Raw genomic sequence first — 14,217 nt, 5'->3', positions numbered from 1 at the left:
CACACATTAAGACCTTCAAATGGTATTTACTACAGTTCTAAACATGCACACACACATCAACTATAAAAGACCTGAGTTAATGCAACATCAAGTTTTTAAATGCGTGAGTCAGGACATTCAGAGTTAAGGTTCTTAAAGCACCCCTACTGTGTCTCCTTATATGCGTGGATTGCAATAGGGTCTTTCATTATGTGAACACACTGGATGTAATGCACTTTTGTAACCGTGTTCACCCCAGGATCTCCAAGTGCATTACAAAAGGTGGTTAAGTATCATTTTCCTCTCTGTGTGGCTGGAGAAACTGGCACAGCGAGGTTAAGGGCAAGACTGTGCCATTTCCATGCAACACTACATTGTGGTGCAGCCCCCTCCCTGAGCTTCCTGCTTTACAGGTGGGTGTGTATATTTGGAGGTGGAACCATCTTCTAGGGTGATGTAGCCTCCACCTTGCCATGATGTGCATGGCCTGCTCCATGGAGCGGGAAGGCACAAGCCTGATCTTCCCCCTTTTTGAGTGTATTGTGCCCTTAGGAAGGCAGATGTGGGGAGTAGTATGGAGTGCAGGGACTGTGAATACATCAGGCTCTTGTGCTGGGTACAGGGAAGGGAACCCATGCAGCTGCCAGTCACAATCTTGTCTGTGGTTTGCCCAGGGTCACCTGGTAAGACAGTGAGAGAGTCAGGAGAAGCACCTAGGAGTCTGGGCTCCTAGGGCCCTGTTCTCACCACTAGCTCATATGTATGGATTGTTATTTGTTACTTATATAGCACATTAGATTTTCCTGGTGCCTAATGAATCAAAGGAATGACCAAAGGCCAGTTCATGATCTCAGCTGAACCACTGCAAATGCAGAGCTCCAGTGGCTTCAGTGGATTTACTGTGAACTTGCTGTGAGTGAGATCAGAATGGGAACCGGAGTCTCTTTCCTTTAAAATCTAGGGGCCAAAGTCTGAGGTTCTTATTTCATTTGTATTGAGTTCTTACTTGGGTGAGCTCACTCTGCAGTGAATGGGAGTTCTCATAGAGAAGAAATGAGTAGAAAGAGAGAAAATGCCTCAGGATATGGTCCCTTGTATAGTATGTATCTCACACAGCCCAGTGTTGTTTTGTCATTTGCCTGTGCATTTCCTTTCCTTGGGCTTCCTGCAAGGCCTCTGTTATAAGGAACTCAGAAAGCAGCTGTGAAGTTGTAAAAGGTTTATTTCCTTGTTCACTGCTGCTGCAATTCCAGCATCCTTTTCTTTTGATCATAAGAAAATACATTTTTGATTACAGACAAGAAAAACTAAGAAGAACACCCTAGGGGCTGCACTCCTTCCTTGCTCTGCAATGCAGAGGAGAAACCAGTTTCACCTGCACAGCCCAGGCACCAGAACAAACAATCCCCTCGAACGAGGAATCAGAAAAAATGGATAACACCCACCATGGGGGACAGTGCAATTTCCAATTCTGTTCCCGTTCTGTTCAGTCCAGCAGTGTGAAAGTCGTCTTTCCTACTCAGTAGGAACCTCTTGTCCCAGTCATGCCTCTACCATCCTATAAATAGTAAAGTTCCTTGCAACGCTCTGTATATCTTTGTGTCAACTAAATAAAACACAGCTGAAGATCCCTTCCAGACCAACACTAAATTGTTTTCCCAGATGTGGAATTTAGTGTGTGAGAATAATGCCAAGGGTCGCAACAAATGTGTGCCATGAATTCAGGAAGTCTGAGCAACTCACAAATGATGGGAAAATGCCTAGCACCTTTTCCAAAATGAGGGCAATCTGTGGTCTAACATCCTGAGTCGGCGTGTGTCTGGGATCTAAAGCCATTTGGCTAGACACATTCTACCACCATAATATCACAGAATCCAAAATGTTATGCATAACAGACTTTTTACCTTACGCTATAATCTTAACTCTGACCCCTGGAGCTGGCACTAGCCACTAGAAATAAATTTTAAATGTGGGTCAGTGTGGGCGGCCCCTCAATAAGCAGAGACAATGACTATGCCACGTTCTGTGTTGTGACCCATCATTTGCCAGCATTTTTCTTCACCACTGGCAATTCTTTTAAATCAAGATTGGAATTTTTCTCCTAAAAGCTATGCTCTAGTTCAAATAGGAATTAATTCAGGAAAGTTTTGTGGCCTGTGTTATACAGGAAATCAGACTAGATGACCACAGTGGTCCCTTCTGGCCTTAAAAAAGCGATGACTCTGCAGGCACTAAAACTGCCCTTCGCGGTGTTAGGAGTAGCTGTGTTAAATGGTACTGGGACTAAATCGCAACAGATTGCCAGAGCTGACCCTGTCAGATGCGGTGAGGTGCATCTGCCTTCTAGGGATCAAGGATCCCTCATTTCTGCACTGAGTTATGTAAGTCATCCAAGCAGAGGACCACAGTGGTTTATCCTTGCCGTGAGGATTTGTACTAGTAACATCTCACAACTCTGGGATGCAGAGAAGGCACAGTGGTCAGTTGTAGGCCAGGTGTAGCTAACTCCTGGTCACTATGGGTATGTCTACACCGCAGTTAGACACGTGACAGCTGACTAGAGCTCTTGGGGGGTCAGGCTACAGGCCTGTTTAATTGCAGTGTAGATGTTCAGACTCTGGCTGCAGCCTGAGCTCTGGGACCCTCCCACCTCTCAGGGTCCTAGAATCTGGGCTTCAGCCCAAGCCCGAACGTCTACACTGCAGTTAAACAGCCCCTTAGCCCAAACTCCGTGAGTCCGAGTCAGCTGGCACAGGCCAGCCATGTTTTTTTTATTGCAGCGTAGACATATCCTAAGCCTGACGAAATGAAATGTTCGCCTTAATGAAGACAAGGTGTAATAGTTTCTCCTATAGCACTCATGTATGCTGTCCCTGCTTTGTTCAGTATTATATGGGAGGTTAGAGTGCTGCAATATTTGTCAGGGGCAGGTTGGGGTGTCACTCAAAGAGGTCAGAGTTAAGGTTGTGGGGTGGTAGTGTTGTGTACTTTCCCCCTATTTCCTGGTTTTCAGAGGTTTCAGTGTGAGTGAACTCAACATTCTGGAAGGGCACAAGTTAGGGGCTTGCGGGCTTATCTCTGCCTTATCGAGAAAGTGGTGAGGTGGGCATCATTAAGGAGCGCTTGTGGGTGGCTACAAAGGTACTTTCTGGGCACACCTCTTCACCCAGCTACCAGCTCCTACCTTCTCCTGGCCACTCTAAAACCCTGGCAGATTTGGAGGGGCCTTTGGAAGGATGATAGAGCTGCGAGGAGTGCGTGTACCAGCCGTAGGCAGAGAAAGAGATGAGAGTTGAGCTCCAGAGTCCCTACCTAACAACTGGGCCTAGTGCATGGGACAAGGATTCTGCACACCCATTGGCAGCAGGCAAGGTGGGTATGAAGTGACCCATTCATCTCAGTGGGGTGGTCCCAACTGAATGAGAACATCCCCTGGTGAGGAATGAAGCCTGAATTATATGTCTGAGAGGTGTGAAATGCTTCATTCATTGTAATGGATGGTCTCCCCTCCCCTCCTTTGGTCTCAGTGCCCAGGTGCCTTTGCTATGCACTGAGTGTGTCTGTTCTCAGCTCCCTTCCCCCTGTCTCAGCACTGTCTGCCTGGTGCATGCACTAAGTGCACAGTGGCAGGCACAGATATAGCTAGTGCTGCCCCACAGGAGTTTAATGAGCCTCTCCTGTCAGAGAACTGCTTCCTCCTGGCTGGGACTCTCAGGCTGGCCGCTCTGTCATTTTCAATGTGGCAGCTAATACCTCCCATATCTGCTCATATCTGTACCCCATACCACCCTTCATCTCCTGGGCACAATACTGCCCACCGAACTGTCCCAGGGACAGATGCTGAACATCCCTCAATAGAACCATAGACAGTAGAGATGGAAATGACCTATTGGAAGCTAAATCTGAGTCATACATGTAGTTCCAGTCACTGTAATGGGAGTACGAATGTGAAAGGATGTAGCCCAATGTCATCCAGACCATCTGCGCAGGAGCCAAGGCTGCTCCCTGTAGTATTCTGGCTTTTCTAATTTGGAGTAATTCTGGTGCTGGAGCTTTGCTAACTTCCCTTGGGTAACTGACCTCATTGTCTGAAAACATCCCCAGTGCCTTGCCTGAATTTTTCCCCATACACCATTTCATCCTCTTATTGTTAGTTATGATTCATGTAACTGTTTTAGACACCATTCTTCCCACCCTTGAAATTCACTCCTCAGATATTTGTAAACGGTTATCTTCTCCCATTGGGCCTGAGCTGGAAGAGTCACAGCACCTACAACTCCCAGTGACTTCCAGAGGAGTTGAGATAGCTCAGCACTGTGCAGGATTGGGTTCTGGAGAAGGAGTCCAGACTGGGGGAGTAAGAGCCCAATTCTGGTCTCACTGAAGTCAAAGAAAAAAATCCCATTGACTTCAGTGGTACAAGATCAGACATGTAGGGCCAAATTCTGCTCTCACGTACACCCATGTAACCTCACTGAAGTCAACAGGGCTGAACGGGTGTAGGTGATAGCACAATTTGTTCTTTAATGGTCATTTTCATTTTGTAGCTTTTAAATCAATGGAAAAGCTCATCTGGGTATTTCCTTCTGCTCCAGCTGAACTGAGCAATTTAAGGCCCAACTCAGCAAAGCATGGAAGAAGCACTTTAAGCACTTAATTGTTTTGCTGATTAGCAAATGGCCTTAAACATATACTCAAATTCTTTGCTGAATTGCAACATAAACTTGTGGGCAACATGGAATTGTCCCAAAGCTTGGCTCAGCTCCAAGTAGGGTTTTTTTAAGCTATCAGTTTTAAAAGAAAGCTCTTCCCATTCTGTTCAGGCCAGCAGTGTGAAAGCTAACCGACAGCAGAACACTTTCCACTGGGAATACACTGTGAAATATATCTTCCATTCCAAAAGAAACATTTCTAATTATAATTGGCATCTGCGAGCTCAGTCCGGGAAATGGCCACCTCTCAGCCCTGTCACTGTGGGAGCCCAGTGCAAAAGCCTGTAAGCCTATTTTGAAAGTGCTTTAATATTAATAATGAACCAAATCCAGAGCGAACTCACTGAAGCCAATGGGTGTTTGCCTGAGTAAAGGCTCAGTAAACACTGGGTCAGGACGGCCTTGAGATCTGGCCCATAAATAATACATAGCACTTACACCTAGAACATTGGATCTTCAAATGTTTATAGAGTGTAGATTTATTAATATTTATATTTACAGAGTGTAAACACTAAGGAGGGAAAGGAATTATTTAGTGTGGGAACCTGGGGATCTAACTACAAGCGATATGATTAAATTAAAAAGGGGAAATTTGGGATGACTATCAGGAAAATCTTCTTGTGTTAAATCCCCATTCAGGTACTGATGCTGCTACCCCTACCCACACTGAGCAGCACCGACACTTAGATTGGTGACCTTCCTGTGTAAATGCTAGTCAGGCACTGGGGCCTTTTTGTGCTGTGTGAAAACAACAACAATGCACTAGCTAATTCAATACAGGGAACAATCTTGTAGCGGCTCCAGGAAGATGGACTAAAAGGGATAATAGGTCTTTTCCATCTCTAATTCCTATGATTCTCCAAGTTCCAGGTTCCTAGCCCTGTATTCAGATTATTTGTCCACACCCCGCCCCCCCCATTCATATTGGTTTTAAAGAGAGAAGGCATAATGTGGTATTCAATATTGAATGAGCAAACACTTTATTTAAAGAGTCTCATTTTTTAATTATAGTTAAACCATGGGGAACTGATTTAATGTCTTCTCTTCCACAAGGATGTCACACTCCCGGTGTCATGCATGATACCCCACTTCTGCAAGATGGCCACCTGCAGCATTAATGCTCAGGAATGCGGGTTGTAATTAAAAACACTAAAGAGCTACACTTCAGAGTTTCGACAGGGCAGTAAGCACTCCTCACCCTATGAACTTTTAGACAGTTAAGATTAGCAAAATAGGGCAACTTTCTTCTAAGAAACTACTGATCCTTCTATATATGGCCGTCCAACATGTTGACAGATGAAAGGAAATGTGACAAAGTTGATCCATCAGTGGTGCTTAGCAATGGTATGGGAAAAGAGCCTGATGCGTGAGTGGCAACCTTCCTACAAAAAGAAAAGGAGGACTTGTGGCACCTTAGAGACTAACAAATTTATTTGATCATAAGCTTTTGTGAGCCATACTCATGAAAGCTTATAATCAAAAAATGTGTTAGTCTCTAAGGTGCCACAAGTCCTCCTTTTCTTTTTGCAAATACAGACTAACACGGCTGCTACTCTGAAACCTTCCTACAGTGGCTACAGGTCCACTTGCCAAATGGAAGCTGAAGCACACTCTGCTTCCTGGTTCACCTCTGGGCTCTCCGCAGTCTCTCTGCAGTGACTGCACCAGTCTTAAACTGGGTTCTCCAAACTGAGCAATTGTGGGCAGGATTTTCCCAGTTGTCAGTGGGAAAGCTGAATTTCTTGAGGCCTTGCTTGACTTTGTCGCTGTACGAGAGCTTCGGCCTTCCACTGCATTGTGGGCAGTTCTTAAATTGGCCATAGAGCGCAGCCTTCAGAAGATGATCTTGAGGCATACACTCCATGTGTCCCAGCCGGCAAAGTCTGCGAACATCCAGCGTAGTCTGCATAGTCTGTAGGTTGGTTCTCTCAAGGATCTCGCATTGGTGATCTGTTGGTCCCAAGTAACTCCAAAGATTTTTCTAAGACAGTGGAGGTGGAAACTGCTCAATCTCTGCTCCTGCTTGGGGTACATAACCCAGCTTTCACAACTGTAAAGGAGGGCACTAAGGACACAAGTCTGATAAATAGACACCTTTGCATTCAGGGTTAGCAACTTGTTGTTCCAAACACATCAGGTAAGTTTGCCAAAGGTAACAGAAGCTTTGCCGATTCTAGCCTCAAGTTCCCCATCAAGGTTAAGTGAGCTGGTAAGAAATGAGCCGAGAGAGCAGAAATGATCCACAGTGTCCAGAGCTTCATTATTGACATAGATTTTAGTGAAATGTCGGTACCTTGTGCCATGACAACTGTTTCCTTGATACTGATTACCATGCCAAACTTCTATATTACTGCATTAAAATGTCAAAACAGCAATGTGGAGTAAAAATTGGATTTTCCCCCCTTTATTTCTCCATCAAATAAATTTCACTCTGCCTCTGTTTCAGCAACAGGAAGTATAAAAATTTATTGATTATTCAGACTGGAGACTCTGCAGCTATTGTGTTTTTATAAGCTGCTGTGCACACAAGACTATTAAAGCAAATAAAACAATAAAGTTTAGCATCAGAAAGAATGAACAAAATAAATAAGGCAAATCATAGAAACTGGGGGCAAAATTCTAATCTCAGTTAAACTGGGGATGAGCCATGACTTCGCTGGAGTTACTCCAGGTTTAATCCAAATTCTGGTTCCATTGAAGTTAATTGGTCACTCATATAATGTGACTGACCAATGTAAAGTGGTACTGGATATCAACATTTTATCTCTCTTTCTACTGTACACACACACCCCTTAACACCCAGGTCTGCCTACTTATAGTCTGCCTGCATAGTATCCTATTGGACACCGAGCCCAGAGCTGCTAGTTATTCTGTACTGGAACAAAAGAACAATACTGTCTGAAGAGCAGCAGGCAAACAATGCAGATATCCACTGAACCCAGACAAAAGGGCATAAGGCTCTTATTTAGCCATGATCTAGGAATATCAGATAGTTTACATACTGGGGCAGAAGTTTTGCAACTGAATGCTGCTGCAATTGTTGCTTTTAGAAATCAGTGTTAAATGGTAACAATGAGCTATTTGTGTCTCTAGAGTACTATACCAATAATGCAATCCAGTACTGATTGTCAGCATCAGAGCTCTGTAATGCCACTTCCAGTGCAGTCTTTAGTAAGTGTTATTACTTCTTAGTTATGTAGCACTAGCCACTTTACAGTCAGGTCTCTACCTGGAAGATCTTAGAATATAGAATCGTAGGACTGGAAGGGACCTTGAGAGGTCATCTAGTCCAGTCCCCTGCGCTCATGGCAGGACTAAGTATATAATATAAGATATACTAAGTATATCTTAAGAGTCTCAGCTCATGCCATAGAGAATGTGGAGGGTTAACAGAGAACTGGAAACAAACAGAAACTGGAAGATGTGAAATTTCAGTAGAAATACCCAGGGGATGAAAAACATTACAGAAAAGGCAAGTATCTTTGAAAAAGAACTGAAAATAGTCTACTGTCTAGTTGTGCACGTAGGCAGTCTTATTACAATTTCCCTCATCCTCCTTTCCCTTTCCTCCTGTTGTTCATTACATTCATGGATTTTAGCTGTTCGTATATTAGGGCCTAATTCTGCAAAGTCTCACCTCATTGTTACCTGGCACTTCCCCTGGCTGTTTGTGGTCCCCACCTTTTAGCTCACATCTTATACTTAGATTGTAAACTCTTTGGTGCAGAGACCATCTTGTTGTTATGTATATATACAGTGCCCAGCATGGTGGGCCCCAGATCTCTGATTGGAGCCCGTTGGTGCTACCACAATGCAAACACTAACACAGTGTGTGTAACTTTTGATTGTAAGATCTTTGGGGCAGGGACAATGTCCCTCAGTATATTTGTTCAGTGCCCCCTTGCACAATGGGGCCCCAATCCTGAGTGAGGATTTTGGATACTATTAAAAATAAATAACAATGCTGATAAATTAATGCTGAATAGTTCCACAATCTTCACTTATTCATGTGCATAAGAATTTGCAGGATTGGGTCTTTAGATTGTAAGTTCTTTTGAGGCAGGGAATGTGGCTTCCTATGTATTTGTACGGGATCCAGCACCCTGGGGCCCTGAGCTTGATTGATGCCAGTGGTCACGGCTGCAGCAATGATAGTAAATAACCCTGACTCCCATGTCCTGTGTCTGCTGCTCTCACAACTCCAGGTGAAGAAAAGGTAAATCTGTTCCCACCTTTAGCAAACAGAGGAAATTATTTTTACATTTAAAGTCTGTTTGCAGCCAAACAGAAAAGTGAGCCTGTGTGCTGTGAATTCATTCCCTGGCAATGGTTCCATAGCAAATTTTCTTAGTGTACCAGCTGCAACAAGATATTCCTAAATGATAATGGAACAAGGGCAACAGGTGATATAAAAAAAAACCCAGTTTGCTTGTTTAATTTAGAATAGAAGTAGCAAGTGAATGGTGTAACTAGCCAAAGAGACTCCAGCTCGCTCTCCCATGGCTGGTCAGCTCCGTATTGGGGGTAATAAAAATCAGGGTTTCCAGAAGACTATAGTGATCAGAGTTAGGAAGCCCAGAAGAAGCAGACATGATGCCAATATCAGAAAGTCACTTTTCATAAGAGAGAGCCACAGTTGGGATTATTTCCTTCAAACCCCCCCTTGGAATACACTCCAAGAATGAAACCCACTGACCTACCCCAGCACAGACAGACCTTAGCTGTACTTATAAGAGCTCCATAGTACATTAGACAAGTCTGACTCCTAGACAAGCTAGCTGTGATAGATGAAGATAATCTGGCACAGACATTTTACACAGCAGAATTTTTACCACTAGAAATTCTATTTCCAAGCAGAGCCCATTTTACTTATTGCACTGGGAGAGGCCGACTGTTCCCAGCCTATGTGCGCTCATGGTCCTTCAGACATAGTTCCCTTTAAGAAGGAAGGAAGGTAACCACTTTGGTGGCATGACTTTAGACAAGTGGAGAAAGTTGAGTACTTTTGAGCAACCGCAGCAATGTGGCGAGAGTCAACTCCTATGCCAGGAATGAGCTTCTGGGAGCTGCTCCTGCTCCTCTGGGCCCTGTGCCAGGACACAGCTCCTGCAGAGTCCTCCAGGCCCTGCACTGGGACGGGGTTCCAGCAGGCTCCTCCCATGCCCTGTGGGCCCTGTGCTGGGATGGGGTTCCAGCAGGCTCCTCCCATGCCCTGTGGGCCCTGTGCTGGGATGGGGTTCCAGCAGTCGCTGGGATGGGGTTCCAGCAGGCTCCTCCCTCTCCCTGTGGGCCCTGTGCCAGGCCAAAACTCCCACAGGCTCCTCCCGCTCCCGCTGGACCCTGCTTCAGGATGGGGTGGCTAGATTTGAGGTGTGGGCCCCCATTTCCTGGTTTGCATGAGGTCCTGCTGGCCACCAGTACAGTGAGAGGTTGAGAGCCCGCTGTTACAAAGTGCTGAACTAACAGCAGAAATGGGGCATTCAGGTTAATACGGGGAGGTGTGAGGTACTTTGTTTGATACACTAGTAAACTTTCTGCATTATCAGATCAATAAGAGCTCTACAGAGTAAATGTTAGCACACCGTATCCTGCCTATGCGCTAAAGCTGCATCTGCGAGTCAGGCTGTATACATGGAGCAAGTTGTAGTCCCATCTCAGATTTTTATCACTGGTGGTGCATATAAGCAGCAAGCTCCTCATTGCCAGGAGGGCGATATATGCTTGGGTGAGCAGAGGAGTTACTTCAGAGACTTTCCAAGGAGGGGAAAACACCAACTTACTTTTTATGAACTGGGTTAAGGATAGGCTTTGCATGATTTCTGATTTGGATTTAAGCTGGTTCAGTAGGTCTTTGCTTCTCTTAACTTCACTCTTGCTCCCTTTCACCACCTGAGAAAAGATGAAGAGACTGTCAGTTTTGGACACGCTGACAGCTGTTCTACTGAGCTCGCTTGCTCCTTCACAGCTGCATCACAGCTGTGTTATTTAAAGAAACGAAAACACAGTCATGCTGATTTATGGCCCAGCATTCCATCCACAGAGGGATAAAGAGAATGCCCTGTGTTGCACTCGAGAAGGCTCTCAAACAGTTTACAAGTTAAATAAGAATCTTTTTACCCACTATGGCGAGGCAGCCACTTACGGGATGGGATGTGGCAGCTGTTTAACAGCAATATATACAGTACTTATGGGCAAGAAGTGAAGAATACTATATCCAAAACTGCAAGAGGAATTTAGGAAGGCAAAATGTAATTCTCTCTGTTTGAACTTGACCAGAATACCAAGAAAAAGCCCCTACCCAAGTGAAAAATATCAGGAGGTACTAAATGACCACAAAGGCTCAGGACACCTTGGTTTTACACCTCACAACTCCTCAACAACCATAACACTGTGCTTGGGGGGGCCCTGGTTCATTCCTGGCTTAGCAGGAAGAGTGCCAAATACCAAATCACTAACACCCTTCCTGCTTAGGTTAGGATTGCTCAGAAGATCACAGGCTCAGATGCCATAGCTGCAGGCCACCATGTGCTCAGAGGGGTTAATCAGAGGTTTTCAGCAAAGGGATAATAACCGGATTTTCCTTCCCCACTTTCATTTGTCAAACTGTAATGAATAGCACCTCATAAATAACAAATTGGGCCATTATCTATGTACAGTAAAGTATGTGCCAGGCTTCTATTAATATAGAAATCCAGGAAAATTAGTTTTAGAGGTGACCAACAGGAAATGGGGCTTATTCACCAGGGGCTGTATTGCACCTATGGATGCCGGTGAGGCTGGGAGTGGGGCTGAAGTCAAGGGGAGCTGCGTACCTAAACCCAGGGCACAATTCAAGCCCCAAGCAAACTAACAGTATCTCTCATCATCCCTTTGACAAATTCCTCCCAAGGCTGGAAGTACAATGGATGTCTAATATTTCTCTGTGTGTACAGTAATGTACTGTCATGTTAATGTATTCACTGCAGTAAAAGACAAGGGCCAGAGAAGGGCAATGACAATGATTAAAAGCATTACAGGGAGGCAGTCCATGAAAGGAGAGATTTTCATAGCCAAGGCCAAACTTTTCAAAACCGAATGAGGAAGGCTCTGAGTTACTACAGAGAATTCTTTCCCAGGTATCTACCTGATTTCCCGGTTTAGCCCACATGCTCATGGTCTAACTGATCACCATATTTGGGGTTGGGAAGGACTTTTCCCCCATGTCAGACTGGCAGAGACTCCTGGGATTTTTTTATTTTTTTTGCCACCCTCTGCAGCATGGGGCACAGGTCACTTGCAGGTTTAAAAAAGTGTAAATGGTTAATTCTCTGTAAGTTGAAGTCTTTAAATCATGATTTGAGGATGTTAGTAACTCAACCGAGGTTAGGGGTCTGTTACAGGAGTGGGTGGGTGAGGTTCTGAGGCCAGTAGTGTGCAGGAGGTCAAACTAGATGATCACAATGGTCCCTTCTGATCTTAAAGTCTATCCGTCTAAAACTTGGGTGCCTAAAGTTAGGTTCCTAAAGCCATACTTAGGGCCTGATCCTGCAGCTGGATCTGTGCAGGCTAACCCTGTACCCCAGTAGCAGCAGCAGCAGATTCTCATGGCTATGAGATAGCCGTGGTGGTGTGTTGAATGGACTTCCTTCTTGAACATTCCATTGCAAATCTTCCTTCAACAAGAGTCAATATGAGGATTTAAGCTTCTTAAATCCCTCAGTACTGCATCTTCCAACCTTATGTGTTTTGACTTTTGCTCAACTTCCTTCAACCTCAGCCCTATAAACCTGTAGAAGCATACCTTCTTCTGCAGGTTGGACATGACCCCGCTATTGCACTCATCTTGTTCCCAACCACTGCAAGACTGCAACCTACTGGGCTCGTCTAAGTATCTCCCTATTTGTGACAAAATCAAACCAATAGATGTTAAGAATACACCACAACTTTTGAAGCTGAAAACTGTTTTGTTTCCTCTTCTCTGCTGTTTTTAGTGGCCATTTTTCTTCTCCATATTACAGGACTGTCATCATTACTAAGTTGAACACTTGTATCTTAGTTCTCACACAGACATCCTGCTGCCCAGAGGCCTTTGAAGACAGTGAAATGCTATTGACACAAGACCAATCTGTTGTGTGACTTCTTTGGTTATAGAACCTCCTGTTGTCAGCTGACTCCCAATATATAATAAAGCCATTCACTCATTCAGTGTCATTGTCATCTACATGCAGCATTGGCAGGTTGTTCATTTCAATTTCATAGGAGGCATGCATAGCTTCAGTTTTATCACCATTGATCTTAAGTCCAATAGATTCTGCAGTTTTTCACAGCTCTTCTAGCATTCGTTGTAGTTGGTCAGTAGTCTCTCCAAGTAAGACAATATCATCTGCATACTCGAGTTCTTCTAAAGATGTAACTTTAAATTTCACACTTCTTACTTTGGTCTCAATCAGCTTTGTCATCAGGTAGTCTATTAGAATGTTAAATAATGTATTCCTAGCACAATCCTGATTCTACCAAAAACCAGCCTGTAATAAACTGTTGATCCTCATACAACTAAAAAAGAAAAGGAGGACTTGTGGCACCTTAGAGACTAACCAATTTATTTGAGCATAAGCTTTCGTGAGCTACAGCTCACTTCATCGGATGCATACTGTGGAAACTGCAGAAGACATTATATACACAGAGACCATGAAACAATACCTCCTCCCACCCCACTCTCCTGCTGGTAATAGCTTATCTAAAGTGATCATCAAGTTGGGCCATTTCCAGCACAAATCCAGGTTTTCTCACCCTCCGCCCCCCCCCCCCCAAACTCACTCTCCTGCTGGTAATAGCCCATCCAAAGTGACCACTCTCTTCACAATGTGTATGATAATCAAGGTGGGCCATTTCCAGCACAAATACAGGTTCTCTCACCCCCCCCCTTCCCAAAAAACACACACACACACAAACTCACTCTCCTGCTGGTAATAGCTTATCCAAAGTGACCACTCTCCCTACAATGTGCATGATAATCAAGGTGGGCCATTTCCAGCACAAATCCAGGTTTTCTCACCCTCCGCCCCCCCCCCCCCAAACTCACTCTCCTGCTGGTAATAGCCCATCCAAAGTGACCACTCTCTTCACAATGTGTATGATAATCAAGGTGGGCCATTTCCAGCACAAATACAGGTTCTCTCACCCCCCCCCCCTTCCCAAAAAACACACACACACACAAACTCACTCTCCTGCTGGTAATAGCTTATCCAAAGTGACCACTCTCCCTACAATGTGCATGATAATCAAGGTGGGCCATTTCCAGCACAAATCCAGGTTTTCTCACCCCCCCCCACACAAACTCACTCTCCTGCTGGCAATAGCTCATCCAAACTGACCACTATTTCCCCTTGTTTTTTCCTACTCCCCCCCCCCCCACCTCAGACGTTCTGGTTAAACTTGGATTTATGCTGGAAATGGCCCACCTTGATTATCATGCACATTGTAGGGAGAAAAGAAAAGGAGGACTTGTGGCACCTTAGAGACTAACCAATTTATTTGAGCATGAGCT

At 44.7% G+C, this 14,217-nt stretch overlaps 1 protein-coding gene across 1 annotated transcript in view; it reads right to left on the bottom strand.

Moving 5' to 3' along the window:
- Positions 1 to 14,217, bottom strand: part of SLCO2B1 (solute carrier organic anion transporter family member 2B1) — a 102,123-nt gene that overhangs the window by 29,807 nt on the left and 58,099 nt on the right. Inside the window, exon 8 of the mRNA XM_074942887.1 lies at positions 10,472 to 10,580. Within this exon, the coding sequence (XP_074798988.1) occupies positions 10,472 to 10,580 (109 nt within the window). The remainder of the gene's footprint in view (positions 1 to 10,471; positions 10,581 to 14,217) is intronic.

This window comes from Natator depressus, chromosome 1 (genome assembly GCF_965152275.1).
Source record: "Natator depressus isolate rNatDep1 chromosome 1, rNatDep2.hap1, whole genome shotgun sequence".
Classification (NCBI taxonomy): Eukaryota; Metazoa; Chordata; order Testudines; family Cheloniidae; genus Natator; species Natator depressus.
This window is presented reverse-complemented; position numbering and strand designations above follow the sequence as displayed.